The sequence below is a fragment of the Mus pahari genome, chromosome 6 (assembly GCF_900095145.1).
Source record: "Mus pahari chromosome 6, PAHARI_EIJ_v1.1, whole genome shotgun sequence".
In the NCBI taxonomy this organism is placed as follows: Eukaryota; Metazoa; Chordata; class Mammalia; order Rodentia; family Muridae; genus Mus; species Mus pahari.
Window position 1 is genome coordinate 34,417,844 of NC_034595.1, and position 18,773 is coordinate 34,436,616.

Consider the following 18,773-nt stretch of genomic DNA (forward strand, 5'->3'; position numbering starts at 1 on the left):
ACAGTGGCTATCCACAAGGTGAAAAGGGCTACAAGCTATCTCCTGCTTAGCAACAAAGATAACTCAGAATGAGAACAAGATTGAGAAGGAGCACTGGCCGAAGCAGAAGGCTTGACGTTAGACAAAGCAGGAGAGTGCTAGAGTTTAGTTTCATTTCTTTGTCTTCCCATTAAGTTAAATTAATTCTGGGCCCATTAATCAATAAAGAAATACTACTATGTGGGATGGAAACAGCACTATGCTGAACACTCAGAGGCAAGAAGTGAATTTCTCTCAAAGGACAATACATCAGTGGACTGGGGGGAGGCAGGATAAAAGGGCGTTTATGCTGGGACCTCAGAGTTGGGTCTCTAGGCATTGCATTTTAACTATGTATCCAACTTGCATTGTTTTGGTTTTATTTTGTTTTGAAATTCTGTGGTCTAATAGGCGTTCAACCCAAGAATGATATCATTTCTATTTTTAATGCACTCATATACTATATAAAAAGTGTTCCAGGGCTAGAAATATGGGAGAGATGTCTTTCAGTGCCCTTTCTGTCAAGAAAAACAAATGCTGTGCTTTTTACAACCTACTGTTCCCCAAGAAGGAAGAATAATACATAAAAAGAGTAAATTGAAAATTAGTTGAATAACAAAGCTGGGTAATGTATAAATATATAATAAGTTGAATGATAATACATACATAATAAAGGGTAAGTTGAATAATGCATAAGATAATGCCACCGAAGAGAAAGAGAGACAGGAGGACAAGGTAGCTGGTGCTTCTGGAAGAAGAGAGCAGAAAGAGCTCACAACTGGTAAGAAAGAAGCAAAAGCCAGGAAGGCCTCACAAGATAGAGGTCTGATTTAGGAAGACCTCATTTATAAAGGAAATGACTTCACATTGGAAAACTGTCCCAAACTTTGACCATCTTTCTGGTTTTTTTCCTAGATTATATATTTTTACACACACACGTATATTTATATGTCTCTCTCTCTCTCTCTCTCTCTCTCTCTCTCTCTCTCTCTCTCTCTCTCTCTCTCTTTGTGTGTGTGTGTATACATATATATGTGACTGTATGTTTTATGTATATGTGTATGTATGTAAGCCCTGGCTGGTCTTGAACTCAGAATCCTTCTTCCTCAATCTTTTAAGAGCTTGGACTCCATGCATACACAAGCATATCTGCCACCAGCCTTGGCCCTTGCCTCAGTCTGCATTAGGAAGGTTCACAGTGAACCTGGAGGTGGAAGGAATGTGCTGCCAGCCTTCTCTCGCTCCCAGTGTATGACATTTTTGCCACTTATTAAGTTACATTCCTTCTCTCCCATTCAACTCACACAACACCCTGTCCACCTTAGCACACTTAGGCAAACCGTAATCCCCCTTGGGGAAAAGTCTGAGGTTTACAGCCAGCACAATGGTTCAGCAAGCACTGGCATTCATATCACTCCTGATGATCTGAATCTCAACCCCAGAACTCACATAATAGGAGAGAGTTGGCTACTCTAAGCTTTCCTCTGGCTAACATATGCAGGCCAAGGTTTGCATACATACACACAAGCCCAACAAATAAAAAATTGTAAGAAATTCTGAAGCCTATATTTCACGAGCAATCTTACACCTAAATCTTATATTACTTGATGACTATTTTTTATCTGTTCCATCATATTCATATATATTCATATATATATATATATATTCATATATATATATATGGAAGATCATATTACTTAGGAATGAATGTAGTAAAAATATAGAATTCAAAGTAAACCTGGAAGAGGTAAAGCAGGCGTCATGTCCAGGTAGCTTGCTTTCGAATCCCTCATATGTGAGATGAGCTGTGTGATGGGATGTTCACCAGCAGCACAGTGAGCAAAATCAACCCAAGATGGCTAGCTTCAAATACACACTCCATTCACCATGATAAGAATGTATTGTGTGAGAAACAATTTACTTTCAATAAAAGGGGAAAAATAAAGTTTATAGTGGAACGTGGTTTAACAACAACAAAAGAGCGGTTAAAAGAAGCCAAAGAGAGACATCAAAGGCAACCACTGAGCACCCCTAAATGAGGGGGTTCAGCTGCACACAAAGTTCAATACGTGAAGCAAGTCTCACTGCCCATGTTCTAGTGAGGCTCACAATCCAGCTAAAGGGGCAGATGGAAAAGACAAATTTCATTAAATAATTATAACCCTGATAATATTAGGTTGTACCAAGGATTCGTCTTAATGACAAAAGTCTAGGAGGGCTAAGCCTTCAAAAAGAAAGATGCGTGTTGAAGGCGCTGCTCTTTGCTGTCCACACCTGTGCTTTGATTCATAATTGGACAATTAGCTATGGCTTTAGAGCTAATTATATAGTGAATTATAAAATAAAATGCCTCCAGATCCAAACAAACAAACAAACAAACAAACAAAAACAAAACAAAACAAAAAAAGTTTGAGTAAGCCACTGATAGATGTTCACATGGACTTAAGCCTATCTTTAAGCAAGTATTTTGCAAACCAAGTTATAAATTTTTACTAGCTATACTGTGAGTTCTTGGCACTGTGGCATGCACACATCCTAAGCTCTGATGTGTCATTCACTTCACAGCATCACTTCAAAGAGATAAAGGCTTAAGCAAATAAGGAGTTAGGTCAACTCATCTCCCAACAAGGTAATTTCAGCTACAAAAGGAGCAGGCTGCAGCGAGCACAGCGTATGGACGCAGCCCGGCAGCAGCTTGCACAAATGGAGCTCCAGATGTATATCTGTTCAAGTCAGCCCAAGGCAACAATTTTGATCGATTCTAATGTGATAAAATGCTGCAGGGAAAGTGTGCAGAAATGTGTTTACGTCAGCCCTTAATTAAACTGTTGTTCACTTCCAAAGAACCCTAGGAAACACTAATGAGACGTGAGTTTTGGCAATTTCTTCATCAAAGCAAAGACCCCCTTCCTCAGTCTGTAGCAGCCTGTCATCTAAGTTGCTCCCGGGATAAATGTCACATGGCACTCCAATCACTTAGCCACCTGTTAGCAGAACTTCGGGAAAGTCGACTAGTGATCTAGGGCAAGCTTGAACAGCCACCTTTAACACCTGCCTGCCAGGGACACCTGCTCTTCTCTCACGGATTCTAGAACAATATGTTAGCCTCTCCAACATGGTCAAGTACACTACGGTTTCCAATCCAAGTGCTAGAGCCTACCTAGAAAACAACCCGTTTTCTTTTCTCAGAAAACTCCTATTCTTCTTCCCTATATATAACATTTCAGATCTGTGGCTGCTTCAAATTAATTATGTAAAAGCACACGAGAGACCCTACATCTCTGGTAGCTGTTATTTTTAGCTTAACATGACACTAAATTGTAACATAATAATAGCTGTGCCACTTCTATGGCTTAGAGAAACATATTTCTATGTAACTAACAAAGAAGTAATTGCAGCAAAGTGTTTCAAAAGTTTGATTGTTTTACATATTTCTCAGGCTCCTTACTTACTTGTCAGACTCATAAACAAGTTTAACTTTATGCATATGAACTTTATGCATATCAGTCAACATTGGCTGTCTTCTTGTTTGCTGGTATAGAATGCTAATGCATGTTTTATTTCTGTGCTTTAAAAGCTATAATCATGGTTCATAATATCTTCTTTGTTTTTTACACTATTAGGTTGTTGAGCATTTTAAGACATCTCTCCCCTCATCTTGTCTCTTTTTTCCCCCACACACATACAGACACATACACATACATGTTATATATATAAACAAACTCTGACCCTGTGGTATGATGCAAGCCACAGAAACAAAGGTTCTATGGGAACATTTAGCTGTTTGCTGACAGGAGTTTGACAAGATTATATTACAGCAACATCTTACTAAGTTGTTAGTCTCTCAGTATTCTCCACTTATCCTTTTACCTTGGACTTTTATAAGTTTTAGACTTTTATACATTTTTTTAAAAAAAAAATTATGGTTTACACAACTCTGGTGAACACTGAAAACCTCTTCAGAGACCAAACTCATTTTTGGATGAAGGCATAGGTGGTCAACACATCCATTACTTCATTGAAGCTGTCAAGTATCACACAGCACTAAAAGTGAAAGATGAGCTACCAGCTACAATGGGGCACTTCTGCTTTCCATTAAAATGCCGAGTGGAAGCTGAAAGACAATATAAAAAAGATGAACTATGTGCATAAAATAATAATGTTATTTAGAATAGATGAGATAATAAATGAGAGGCTCCCAAATCAAGTGTGTGGGATGGTTTCTGGAGCTGGAATCTGGTATTTTTACTTCAGGCCACAAATCCACAGTCAACTTTGAGACAAGGAAATGGCTTGGGCTCTGTGCCCAGAGGAAAGGTGAAGGCAGAGAACATGGTTTGCCAACTAAATGCTGAGACAGACCACAGTTTCTCCTCCTGTGATTTTGCCTTGGGGAAGATAAAGTTGAGGAGAGAAACGTCTACCTGTTATTTACAGTGCCATAAACATTACATAAAACCTCACCGTCAGCAAAGCTAGGTTGAAACAGCCTGATGATTATTTCAGACTCGTTCCAGAGCTCAGATGTACTTATTTCAGCTGCTTTCCCTGTGATGACTGACAGATATTTTCTTTCACAGGGTTCACCTACTGATCAAATAGTGCAGGCAGGAAACTTGCCCTCCAGGATAAAGAAAGGAATGGGGAAAAGAGGAAGAGAGGTAGAGAAAACAGGGAGACAGGGGGGAGAGAAAGAAGGATGCTGGACACAGTAGGCTATGTCTTTACTTAAAAGCTCAGCACAATCCCGATGTGCTTTTCCACTTTCTTGATTTCTTTCACAGTAAAATGGAGCTACGCAAGCTCACAGGAAGAAGAGATGTGCTACAATACCCAAAAGCTTAAATGATTCCTTAAAAGGGGGCAGGGGTACATACAGTCAAACACCAGAGAGACTGCTTCAGAAATACATTTCACAGAAAAGAAGTCAAAACTGTTGCCAGAGCAATTTTCAGCATTTCTCCTGTGATGGGAGAACTAGTTACACACTGGAGGTATAGGTGGGAACTGATCAAGACCTTTCTGGATTCTCTGTCAATCTGCCAGAAAGGCTTAGAAGCAGACATAAAACTAAACCCAGTATTTTTCAGTAATATGTATCTAACTTACAATAAGATGTACCTATTCCTTTAAGCTTTATTGAACTTCTACTTGGTGACTTGCTATGATGCTACAGTTTGTTAAGGCTCAGAGACAGTGAAGAGAGTAAGGAGTGGGCTTAAAGGAGCTACAAAAATGGACACGCAGTGGGGTTCATTGGGGTGACAGTGAGAACTCAGAAATCACCTGCAAATTCAGCAGCAAGCAGAAACTCAAACATTTGATAACAGCAAACATATCAACGGGAATAAGGACACACAGTGCTAATCCTATCACTTAGGAGGCAGATTTGAGAGTTCAAGTTCATCCTCGGTTACATAGTAAGTCCCAGGACAGCCCAGGTTCCTAGAGACCCTATCTCAAAATGAAAAAAAACCAAGGCAACAAACCAACATTACACACACACACACACACACACACACACACACACACACACACTAGCAGCAACAGCAGACACTGAAGGACATGGTAAGCTGCCAATATATTACAAGTGAAAGTATGGAACAAAACTTAACAATAAAACTGAGTTTCATATAGGCTCGTCACTGCAAAACCATGACTCAAGTTAAAACATGTAGAAAAATCAGTTAAAACTACATAGACGCTACACTTGTACTGTTCTGTCAAATATTAGTAAAAGTCAATCCAGATTTTATTTCTGTGTGATACAATTAGAGGCAATTGTTCTTATTATTTGCATTTTATATTTTGCCTTCCAAAATTGCTTCTAAAAGGCTATTACTCCCACCAGAAGTACTAAAAATATCTTCATTAAAATATATTAGAAAAAAAACTTTTAGAAAAATATTTTACAAAAAAAAAAAAATCTTAGAAATACGATTGCCGCTCCACCGAGTGTCATAAATAATACTAAGCTGACAACAATGGATCTTGTGTCTAACGTCACACCATGGGAAGGAAAGGCCTTATTCTGCAAAGTTCTAGGGTGGAGCCCTAAACGGAACACTGAACATTAAGTTAAAGACAAAAGGTCTCTAAAACACAGTAAAGCGATGGTGTGAAAGCGATTCTAAGGGTTCTTATAGATGTGAGAGTTCACCGTCGTGTGGTAAATGTAGGGCAAGTACCATCTACACACTCCAAGTTAACAGAACGCTCTGGACCCCAGGGTGAGATGTATGAACTGAATCCCACTGCACTTGCTTGGTGAGGATGCCAGGCGGTTCAGAGACCCCGCCATGCTCAGAATCTACCCTGTTAGGCGGCCCTGCACCTATTCACCAGCACCGAGGCGTCTCACACTCCAGAACTAACTGGCAGGAACATGGCAGGCTGCATCGTGGAGGTTAAGACGTCAACTGAAATCTGAATTTTCAACTTTGTAAAAAAATGAAATCGGTTTTTCTTAAGGGGGAAAGCATGGCAAGCTCTGTGCTAAATAAAGAAATTCCTGCTTTAAGTACTGAGCTATTCAGTCCTAATCACACTTGAGCACAGTACTTATTGTATTCTTCAGCAACTTGAAACCGTTTGCGATGGTTGAAGACTCTTGTATATTTTAACCCAAGCACAGGGCAGTAGCATGTCACTACAAGCCTGTACTTTACCATGTCTCCACTTTTAAAAAAGGTATCTAGGTTACACCTATAGCCAAGGCAAAGCTAAAACTGAAATTGCTTTGAAACTCAAAAATACCTTCCTGAGATGGCTTAAAAAAAAAAAAAAAAAAAAAAGTTCCTGAATACTAACGAACAGTGTCACGAGAATGAATACCAGAAAAATGAAATTGCTTTTTAGAAACACTTCAAACTGCTTTTGTCTGTTGCCAATTTAACAGACAATTATAAAGGATCTTGAGTATTGTCGGTAAACATAATTTGGAAGCAAGGGGGGGAAAACACCACCAAACAGGTATGCAGGATGCTAAGCACACGTTCTTCCCCCAGTTAGGCATCAGCACAGTTAAATAAACGGCTGCGATTCAGCAGTCTCTGGGGGACATTCTAGCCATGGGGTCTTGTTAGTGTTAAGCATCTGAGAGCCATGGACTATAAAATAAAATCAATACTGTAACCTTAACTGTAAAAGTCAGAAAGATACTGGAAGTGTTCTAATTTAACAAGATTACAGATGACTTTTTGGAGGTGGACATTTGGGAAACGGCCACGCATTGAGGAACACTTATATTGCAAAGCCCCCAGGATCCCGTAGCTATGGACACTGTTGTCTTCCACACTGCAAGTTAGGGCAATTTAATTGATGTGCTAATTTAGTAGATTTACAGGAAACCCTCCAAGTCCTAGAAATGACCTGGACCTTTATTTTCAAATAAAATCTGAGAAAGCAAACTGATTGCTTGAGAAAAAAAATATGATTTGATATGGCTTAGCAAGTAGAAAAAAAAATAATAAAAATTTTAAAGTCGTCTGTCTGTTCAGTGCTCAATGTAAACATGATTGTCACACATAGATTCTCTTTGTTAGAGTGAAAAAGTAGTTATAGCTAACAAAGATAGTGGTGTTTAAATATATATTTCCGCCCCCCAATAAATGTAAATGAAGAAAATAAAACCATTCTGTCAATGAAATTACTGGGATGGCAGATTTATTATCCTAATGGTTTTAGAAATCACGTGAAATTGATCAGTAACAAAACCTCTATTTAGTAATGGACCAATTACATTTTCGAGATAATGTCAATGAAACAGAATATTGTCACAGGATAATGGTCTCCTATTGCTAGGCCGCCAGTCACTTAGAGAAAATAAATGTTGCTGTCTGGCGGAGTCACTTGTTTTCAAAGTGGGAGACACTGATCCCATAACAAGGTTCTGTATAATAACTCAATCTCTATCAATCATTGGTTGTAGCAGAACGGAACAGGACAGGACATGTATTTGTGAGATCTGGGCATTCCTGAAGTATAAGACAAAACATTCAGTGCCTCCAAGCACATAAACAATACAATTATTATGTTATTCAGTGAGTGTATTTAAAGTAAACTTTTGAAAGCTAACTTAAGCAATCGAAGACTTTGGGTCTTTAAAATATCCACATTATCGAAAGCTGAAAAATTCAAAGGCAGGTCAAGTGTCCTTTCTGTGAGATGCTTGAGGTCAGACGTTTGGGATTTCGGCGTATGGAATATTGGCGTACATATAATAGAACATCTTAGAATGCAATGCAAGTCTAAGCATAACCCATCTATGCACATACACCTTATACACATACCCTGAAGGCAGCTTTATGTAATATTTTTGCTCTGCGTGTGTTTGTGTTTAGACTAGAACCCAAAACATGCAGTCAGGTGTGGAAGTTTCCACTATGACATCATGAAGTATTTCCAGGAGCATTTCAGATTTTCAAATACCAGACCACTGACACTTGGCAAACTCTCAGACTAGAACCGATTTAAAATCTGAAACACCAGACACAAAGAAAAGTCTCTCTTTCTATAAGTAGGAAAATCGCCAACCATTACTGACCATGGTTAATAATAAATGTTTAAGCCATAGGGTGGATTTTTTAGTAAGACTTTTGCATTTATTATTTACTTACTTCTTTAGAGAGTGTGTGCAAGCCTGCAGAGTCAGAGAACAGGTCTGGTTCTCTCCTTCTCTGTGGAACCTTCGGGGAAACTCAGGCCTTCCAGCTGTGTGGCAGTGGGCCTTTACCTGACAAGCCATCTTGCTGGACTAGAGGTGGGAATTTTCTAAAGGCATGTAAAGCTATTTTAAACTCAGCATCTAACAGGTATTAAGTGCTCAATAAATGATAGCCCCAAATAAAGACAGAAGCCTGCCTTTCTTAGGTATGCATACTTTAAATCTGCACGTTCTCTTTAATTACTGAGAGAAGGAAGGGGATATGGTAAAGGATAAACAGGTACTTGAAAATAAAACATTTAGCAGCAAAGTTGAAACTTTTACTCAAAAGGAGAACCTTTAGTAATATTATGGTGTCTTCACCTCAGAGCGTATCTGAGTTAAACTAATAATGGTATCATGTGTTTTAAAAACCTGTTAAGAAACTCTTAGAAGTATGGATAAGCAAACAGCATGATTTCCTTAGCATACTCTTTAATTGCTAGAAAATATAAAATGCAAGACTGGCAGAGCACTGTCAGTATACACAGGGTAATGGACCCTTCAGGTTTGTAGCCAGTCACCCCTACACCCCAGATTCCTCACATTTATTCCTCAAAACCACTTCACTTGTGATACTTTCAGGCAAAAGTATCCAATCCCAGCACTCATAATTTGGTTTTAGACCCGTGTATTTATATATCTTACAGAATATAATTGTGTTTTGAGAATTCTTTCGGAACCCTGAGAAATGCACAGATTCATTTCCATTCTCTTGTTTTATTCTCTAAGGCCTAACAGGATCATTGATGAAGCTCTCCAGGAAAACTCTATTCCTGAGGACACTTGCGAGGGAAAGGCTGGGTCTCTTCACCCTGAGCAAGGCCTATCACCTGGAGAGAAACTGGCCCTGTCCGGGTTCTCTTGAATAATGCGCAAGGGTTGCAGCACCTTGTGATCTGTCTAGAAAATCAAGTTCTTACTTTGTGGGTTATTGCTAGTCCAGGTACTCTTGACTTTCCAAACTTCTCCAAAACAAGCTTCAACTGTAAATCCACACCTAAACTGAGTTAAAGCATACAGTTTGACTATGCCACAGAACTCTGGGAGACACCCCAGGACTCAGCATCTTTGGGGCTCCTAATTGCCAATTTTCATCTATTTCATTGAGTTATCAAACAGCTGTTATTATTTGGAACTAATTATGTATTAGTTTTGTTTTTGTTTTTCTGCAAAATTGGTGCTTTTAAATCATTAAGTTTCCAGAGCATGAAACCAGAGCTCAACTTTTCCATATTAGCCAGTATGGGCCCTTGGAACACGCACACAAGCTTGCCCCACCCAACATGCCGGTCTCCATTCAAGCACTTGAAAGGCGAACAGATATCTGTTAATTAGCAGGCAACAAGAGGAACTCTAACGAGAGCCTTCAGGAACAATTTACTGTTCTCCTTTCTGTTTTTAAGATGGTCATGTGATTTTCTTTTCTTTTCATTTTTTTTCCACCCTCAGGAGTGTAGATGATGAGAATAATCCACACATGCTGGGGGTCTCTGAGGTTGGCGTTCTGATACCAAAGTGGCATGGAGTGGGGGCGGGGGGAGAAAGTACTCAACTACAAATCCTGACTTCTGATACTTTCTCAGGAAGCTGAAGGAAGATTTAAAACTGGGCTTATACATTAAATTCCAACCTGCTCCTATGCACATTGATCCCATCAAAGGATGTTAGCTCCGTTTTTTTTTTTTTTTTTTTTTTTTTTTTTTTTTTTTTTTTTTTNCAACCTGCTCCTATGCACATTGATCCCATCAAAGTAGGTTTGCAGGGTCGATTTTTTATTGATTTTATTTTTTTTTTTTTTTTTTTTTTTTTTTTTTTTTTTTTTTTTTTCACGTTAAAAGAAATTGATACTTGAAGATTTGCTATTTGATTGCGGTGATGCCAGCTCTAAGAACATAACAGAACTGGTGGTCAGTGGTTCCCCAGAGGCAGCTGGAAAGTTTTGCCTGCCAGATCACCCCCTGCCTTCTCCAGGACTGCTTTTAACGTTAATGACTCTCGGGGAACAGCTACCCAGCCAAGCATGAAAGCCGTGGGTTCGCTCAGCTCCCAAGCCCACAGAAACCTTGAGATTCCAGCCTTCATCAAACAGAGAGTCTGCGTTCTGGCACTTGCCCAAAGTTTGGACTTAATGTTCCCTCTAACTCCTCCTATTGTGGGGGAGGGAGGCTTCTGAATTCACACACATAATAAGCATGCTAATCAAGGCAGCAGCCTCTCCCAGAGAGTAACAGCACACAACAGTATATTTAATATTCTACATATTCAGTCAGCAAAGAAGAAAGTTTGAGTTAAACCAAAACTTTCCAAACGTAGTAAGACCGCTCATATCTAGGACTCACGTCTAGGAACACTTCCTGAACTCCCATTAAGTGGTACTGGTCTTGAATCTGTTTCTCTCACATGGTACCTCACTCCAGGTACCCTTACTTATTTCTTCATTAACTCCAAGAGACAACGGTCATCTCTAGCTCCCACTTTTCCTGCAGGTCCTTCGCTTGAATTCATTTGTTGAAAGCTACCACTATCCCTCAGAGAGCGATTGACAGTACGAACTGAAGGTTAGCACCCGGGAGACTATTTCACCGAGGAAAATATTTGCAAAGTTAATGGCACGAACTTACAAATATACAAAACTTCGGAAAGATTTGCTGCAGAGTTCTTTATAGAACAGGACGTGCGTGCGTGCGTGCGTGCGTGCGTGCGTGTGTGCGTGCGTGCGTGCGTGTTGCTGGGAATGCAGCCCAAGATACAACCAAGACTATACATGCTCAGCCGGCTCTACCAGGGAGCTGCATTGTCTGCTGTTGAATATTTTTAAAAACTTAGTAACTGTATTTCCAAGAATTTGCTGTAATCAGAACGTGATGTCTATATGGTCTTAAGAGTTAAATTTAAATTTTCAACTAATTACGTATCAGTATATAACTTGGGCCAATTTTTCTGAAGTGAACCTTATTGATTTTATGTAAAAATTTATAGCTCATGGTGCTTCAAAAGTGAGTTAGTTCCAAAGCATAAAGATAGTCCCTTGTCACTTGCTTTACTTATTTATTTTTGATAAAGTCCCTTTTTATAAATAACAATTATTTTTCTGTTTAGCAGCACCAGAGCTTAATAATAGTATAAATTAATATTTGTGTGCCCAATGTCTATACAAATTCTTGTCATATGATAAGAATTTGATAAACGTTAAATGAGCCAAGTTATCTCAATCCTAAGTATATAGAAATTAGTGAAGTTTAACTGCATGAAAAGTCCTTTTAAGTTTCCATTTTATCTAAAATTACAAATTGCCTTATTATTTATCAGATTGAGAAGCCATTACATTTTCCATTCAGAAATTTTCAACTCTGTATTACAAGTGTGTTATTGTATCATTTTACACTCAGACTTAGATAAAGCCATGACTAGTTGAACGGGATGAACAAATGATCCTGATGCGTTATGATTTGAAGGTATCAAGTAACCAAGCATGAATCCTAACACTTGGGAGACAGAGACAGTGTCTCAAGAAAAAAAAAAAAAAAATCAAATGTCCATGTAAATAATCAGTCTGTTAAATTGCCGGGCATTAGAATACAACCAGATGTCGTGTCATGAAAGTAAGCGGAAGTAGAGGAAAAACCCTGAGGTGCACCACTCTTCATCCTTGTTAAAAGGACTGCTCTAGTACTTTCCGGAGAAGTCAGCTAGTTCCTCAGTGGACTCAGGGAAGTGTAACTAAATGTAGACAAGTTATAAAGGGATCTTTTTGTGGATAAATGTTGGAATCAAAGACATGTCCAACCTCCATGTTTTATGAGTGTAATCATTAAGGTCTGAAGGATAAAAAGAATATCCAAAAGAAATACTTGAGTCTGAGGCCACAGCTCAGGAGTAGATTGGTTGGAAAATAGGCACTGGGACTGGGCAGTATCTTCAGCTTGCTCTGCCCCCACCCTACCCCCGAACAAAGAAAAATGAAATTTTAGACCTAAGTATTCATAGCAGAGACTAAGCAAAGAGAACATTCTAGACCTTAAGAAAAGAATACAATGGTTACTCTATGTTCCTCATGCCCATTGTTACTTTTATGGGGGATGGGGGGAGGGGCGGGATACAAGATAGTGTTTACCTATGTAGACTCTGGCTGTCCTAGAACTCTCTCTGTAGAACAGGCTGTCCGAGAACTCACAATGATCTTCCTGCCTCTGCCTCCCAAGTGCTGGGATTAAAGGTGTGTGCCACCTCCACCAAGTACTGACACTGACAAATTTGATTTCTATCACTAGCAATGAGAAGAAACTTAACCAAATTATATAGTCCTCTATCAAATATTTAACATTACTGAATACTATTTAATTTAAAAATAGTCGTGTCTATCTTTGCCAAGTTATATACTATGATTTCAATATAAGAGTGTATGTAATCTGAAAAAAATAAAAAAGTTGTATTTAAATAAAAAATTAAATAAATAAAATAAAAAAGTTGTTGAAAGCTATGAAAGCTAAATTGGTATGAATGTTTTATATAAATTCTTTAAAAAAAAAAAACTTGGTTACATGGCGTCATTTATTTCTACCTCAGAATAAAAAACTTTATAACATATTGCACATAATTTCATCATTTTTACTCTTCTATTTCAAAATTCAGCTTTAGTAGAGCTGGCCAGAAGATATTTTAATCGACAGTTAATAATCATCTATTGAAGCAGACATCCAGGGAAGAGTAAGGAATTTTTAGCATCCCTGCCAATTAAAAACAGAAGCCTATGATGATGAACCAGTGAGTGTTACTGTGTACCACAGAGGGTTTTGTGTGGAAAACATCTGTAAGGTACTGCCAGGAAACTGCTCTGGAAGTGGAACTCACTCACGCGTGCCTTAGACTACGCCTTCCCAACTGACAAGGGCGCCTCGAGAATGGTATGAGGACGGACAAGAACAATCTCGGGCATTTTATTCTGCAAATTTTAAAAATGGATTTGCTTCTAAGAACAAGTTCACCTCCTTGGTCTTAGCAAGCATGTGACGATGGTGCTGGACCTCCCCCAGCTTTTCATTGTAGTTGAAGTCTTCTTCCCACAATGGCTTATTGTGCATATTACAAAGTCCTCGGGGTCTTAAAATTTCAAGTGACAGGTGTTTTAAGCAACACACAGAGAATGGAACCTTCCTCCTTCCTCTTTTTATAATTTGCTTTTACAGCCTTCTCCAATAGTGATAGTCATCTTGACAATAGGAAATCATCAAGACAATGCAATGATTTTACAAAGAAGAAGAATGACAGTCTCCCTTCTACTTTTCAAAACTGTTTTATAATATGACGGGAGATTGGCTTTCCTGAAGAGCTGGAAAGGAAATCAGTTCTTACAAAGTAGAAATCGGTTCTCACAGAGTGACACTCTGCAATAAAGAACACCTACATTTGAGCAACACACTCATCCGTAAGCTCTCACAGAGTGACACTCTACAATAAAGAACACCTACATTTGAGCAACACACTCATCCGTAAGTTCTCAGTGTTGTTATTACTACCAATAGGATCTGCCCCGGAATAACTGTCTGACAGAGGAAATACATCTTTGTTTAGAGTAAAGTGACAATGTTTGAAAAGCAAGGAACAAAGCATGAAGATGTGTGGATTTTATTTTTATTTTCACTTCTACAGTTCTGTTATTTCTTGCATTCACTTATGAAACTTTGTTCATTATCCAGTAACTCGTTTATCTGACTAGCATTGACTGTGTGGACCATGCATCACTCTTGTCTTTGGTGCTAATGACAATCACAGTCAAAACCTTAATAATATGGATATATCTAAACAATTCCTCCAATAAATAAATACAAAATTACCTATTATGAACACATGAAGGATCAATATCAGCTGCCGAAGCACAAAAGCGGGAAGGACTAATTTATGATGAAATTCATCAGTAGATCAGGGGCCGTTAAGGATATCAAGAGATTTGCCAGATGAAGAGGTAGGAAAGACCACTTCTTGGGCACAGCATTCCCAAACCCAAACAAAGTCATAAGCCCAGATGGGAACGAAAAGCAATGCCTTGAACCTGTGCTCAAATGAGGGACTGGTGATTTTCTCCTGAAAACACTGGGGGGTTACTGATGAAGAGGAAGCAGAAAGGTCAACTTATGCCTCCTGATCAAGGGTGCTTACTGCCTGCAGAATGGATTGGGGGAGTGTTGCAAAGCCCAAACTGGCCAGCTGATTTTCCAACCCTTCTGTAAAAGGAGCTTGACATACACGTTACTTTTCTTCCCATCAGCAGTACCAACCTCCATTCTGCCATTGCTTCCCCACCTCGGTGCCTCACCCTGCTTCGATCTGTCCCACTTAACTGTCCCCTGTCCCTTCCATCTTTACTAGTTAAATTCTTTAAATGTGGGGCTGGAGAGACGGGTCAGCAGTAAAGGGCACTTGCACTCACAGAGCATCTCAGCACGATCTGTAACTCTGGTTCCAGGGGACCAAAGTGCACCCAGATTATACAAACATATACATGCAGTCTAAGCACTCACACATATAGCATAAAGATAAGTAAATCTATTTTTAAAATATCAATGTGTGAAAGGTAATCCAACTGTTAGTCTAGCTCTCCAGGAAGGCCTCATCCTTGTAAAAGTCACTCAGCATGAAATACTGAGGAACAAGAAGGAGATCTTGGTAAGGACATGGCATTGGCTATAAATGCTGTGTGCCAGGGTCAGCTGTCTGTTAACATTTCTCTGCATATAGCTTCTCAAGCTCACAGACAAAAAATAAAAAATAAAAAAAAAATAAAAAAATCCTACATTCTGGGCTGAAAACCATCAGGGCAAAACACATCCTTTTTACATCTTTAAACACAGAATTTGATTTTTAAAAATGTACAAATACATTTTATGATGCTTCTATAAAAATTTATTTGCACACATGTACAGACAAACCAAGTTAAGCTGTAATTAGCTCATTTGTCTATTCCCATACCTTTAATATCTTCTGATTGTACAGAAAGGCATGTATGTGTGTTATTAAATAACACAGGAGATCCAACACATTTCAAGAATAAGGACCACGTCAGATCCCAGAAAGCTAAATCATACTTATATAAAATTATGCTCCTCCTCAATGATGCTAGAACTGAGTCATAGGTCTACCTAGGAAGCAAGTGGATTGATTAACTTAGACTCAGTCTCTTAAATTATATTTTGATCTGTTATCTGTGTGCCACCTACTTCCAGAATAAAAAACAGCCTCCTGTAAGTGAGAATTCTACCTGCCAACTGCCAAAAATTTGCTCCTCCAAACAGTCTCACAGAGAAAATGATGGAAGCTCACAGAATCTGAACTTGCCCCTCTGTCAAGACTCTACTGGCCAGTGTTGATGGACCCAAGTCAGCTGAATACATAATTGTAGGCCCTGAGAGACCATTTTGTATGAACATAAAGGTATAATAAAATAGGATTTTTGTAACTTTGATAACATGTGACCACTCTGGTAAAACTATCTTTAAAATGATTACTGAAATTAATTCAAGGTTAGTCCATACTGGTTCCCCAGGAACAGTCACTAAGTGCAGGAAATAAGCAGTGTTATAGACTCCAGTGCTCCTGGAAGGGTCTCTGTACCCACCTTGATCTCGTTCATGCCATGTTCGACTTCCAGCAGCTGGTGAATTTGGAGAGGGGTAAAAGTCTCCTGTAGGACTTGGCTCCATATTTTCATCTATAGATATAGTTTTGGGTCTTTTGCTGTTAAAATATAATAATGATGACATTAATGGCATTTCTGGGAAGATTGTAGCATTTATTTTTAAAATGAAAAATAACTTCCATAAATCCAAGTTAAAGAATTAATTTGAAAGATTGGTGGGTATTCCAGGCATACATAGGAATCGTGAACATTTGCAATAGTATATATTCTGTATCTTTTGTGTGTACCACCTATCCCTCTGTCTACTTAACAAAACTGCTTGCTAGAGTTATCTATTTAAATTTTTTTCAGAGAAACTTAGTCACTAAAAGTGAATTCTCAAGTGTGTCTTTTCTGCTAATGTGCAAATTTTACTAAGATACACTGACTTATCTTATGTTTTTGATATTAATACTGTTCACTGCACAACACAGCCACAGACAGTGCCAAACTTTGTTGTTAGCTGGGCAGTGAAAAGCTTCAGGAATCCCACGTTTGGCCTGCCATTTATTAGCTCCAGTAGCAGGCACCTCAACCTGGCTAAGTTCAGTTAATCACCTGTAAGGTGGAAATAATAAAACCTAGTTTAAAGAGTTTGGTTGAGAAGATGAAGTGAGCTAATACCTATAAAGCTCTCAGCTAAATGGCTTGCAGTTTGAAGATACTTATTAAATATTAATTATTAGTGCTGATCTTGTAATTAATAGCATCACGACTGGTTCTAGAACTTTATTAGTTATAAGTAAGTGTACTATGATCTTCCTTAAAGAGACTGGGTTACGGGTCCTTTATTCTTAAGATCAACCATGAAAAATGATTACTGACAAATCAAATGGTATACTTCAAGAAAATACTTGAATGGAATAGCATGACTTACTTATTATGAAGGAAAGTGGGCATCTACTGCAAAGCTATAGTGATATTTTGGGACACTTTACTTTGGTGTGCTCCAACCAACACCCCAGTAAACAGCTAATGACTGACTCTTCAATGAATACTCCTCTTTACTAAAAGAATTCTTACTGGTACCTGTGTTCACATGCAACAACAAAATACCTCCTGGGTTGAGTTTATGCAGTATAATAATTGTAATGTCACCAAAGTTTGGAACTGTAGATTGTCTTTTAAAATGCATGTATGCTAAGCCCCCATTTTTAACGAACAGGAGGGCAAATATGGAGAAATTCAGTGAATTTACCCAGGAAAAGTGAACAGAAGTAGTCACTCCAGGAGGAAGGAAGGTCTCCCAGCCACAGCACATGCCCAAGTCCTTGAAGCCTGTTCACATCTCAGTCTCTTTGTGGATACACTGCGTTAATTGTTGGCTAAGAATCCCCGGAGTACTGACATGATTGAGCATGACAATTACTCCCCATGACAAAGCTAACTACAAATGATATCATTTCTTGTCTCTATCAAAGTGTCCAAATTTAGAGACTGGGCATGTTTTTTAAATTCTCCTTTTAATGTAATTCTCTTCCACCATGAGTCGGCAGAAGTATACAAAGAAAGGGGGGGGGGAATTATTTCCACAAGGAACAACAAAGAAACATCTTTAGGCTCGGCTTATTTAGGGTCTGCTTATTTGGAAGGACACAGGGTCTGACACTGAGTGGCCATGGGGAAAGACCTGTGCTGACAACATATGGATCCATGGGAGGAAATGTAAAAATCCCCATTCACGTTTTAAATTTAAAAAGATCAAAACGCTTTTTAGGACTTTAACATATCAGAGATAATTTTAGTGATAATAAACCCAATTATCTTGATATACAATCTAATTACATGAAAATACAGTTGGGTTATAAATGTTATAAAATTGGTCTTACTTTATAAACACATAAATATGGATTTTCCACAGAGGCAATTAACTTTCATTACTGAAAAAGTCTAGAAAAATACTTTTCCAGATTGTCCTTTATTTTTAAAAATTAGAATAATGCACGCTTTTTTGGGGGGGGGGGGAATTTATGCCTATCTTTGCGCTAGTCTGTGGGTATACTGAATGCTCCAGAAATGGAGTAGGACTTTATACGTGGAAGACAAAACCCAAAAAAGGAAAAATAAAAATAATTCTATATCTCTAAACTTAATCTTGAATCAAAGTTACAGTGTGCCAGCGTTAGTAAACCCCAAGTGAGCAGAGCACTAAAAGCCAGGGACCCTCGCTCTTTAGCGCCCCAGCACAGGCTGGCTAACTTGGTTTCAGAGTGATTGGTGCTTTCCTTGCTATCAGGAGAGATAACTGGTCTAGTCCAGATAACTGGTCCTCAACTAATGAAATACTGCAGTCTCAAATCAGGCTTCCATTCTAGGGCTAGGGGAATGACATCTTTTTCCATGTTTCATGACCTCAAGTACAGACGCGTAGTTACA

At 38.6% G+C, this 18,773-nt stretch overlaps 1 protein-coding gene across 8 annotated transcripts in view; it reads right to left on the reverse strand.

Moving 5' to 3' along the window:
* Nfib (nuclear factor I B) overlaps positions 1 to 18,773 on the reverse strand; it is a 217,124-nt gene that overhangs the window by 42,936 nt on the left and 155,415 nt on the right. For all 8 annotated transcript variants that reach the window (XM_021199960.2, XM_021199958.2, XM_021199957.2 and 5 more), the window contains one exon: positions 16,338 to 16,456. In XM_021199960.2, the coding sequence (XP_021055619.1) occupies positions 16,338 to 16,456 (119 nt within the window). The remainder of the gene's footprint in view (positions 1 to 16,337; positions 16,457 to 18,773) is intronic.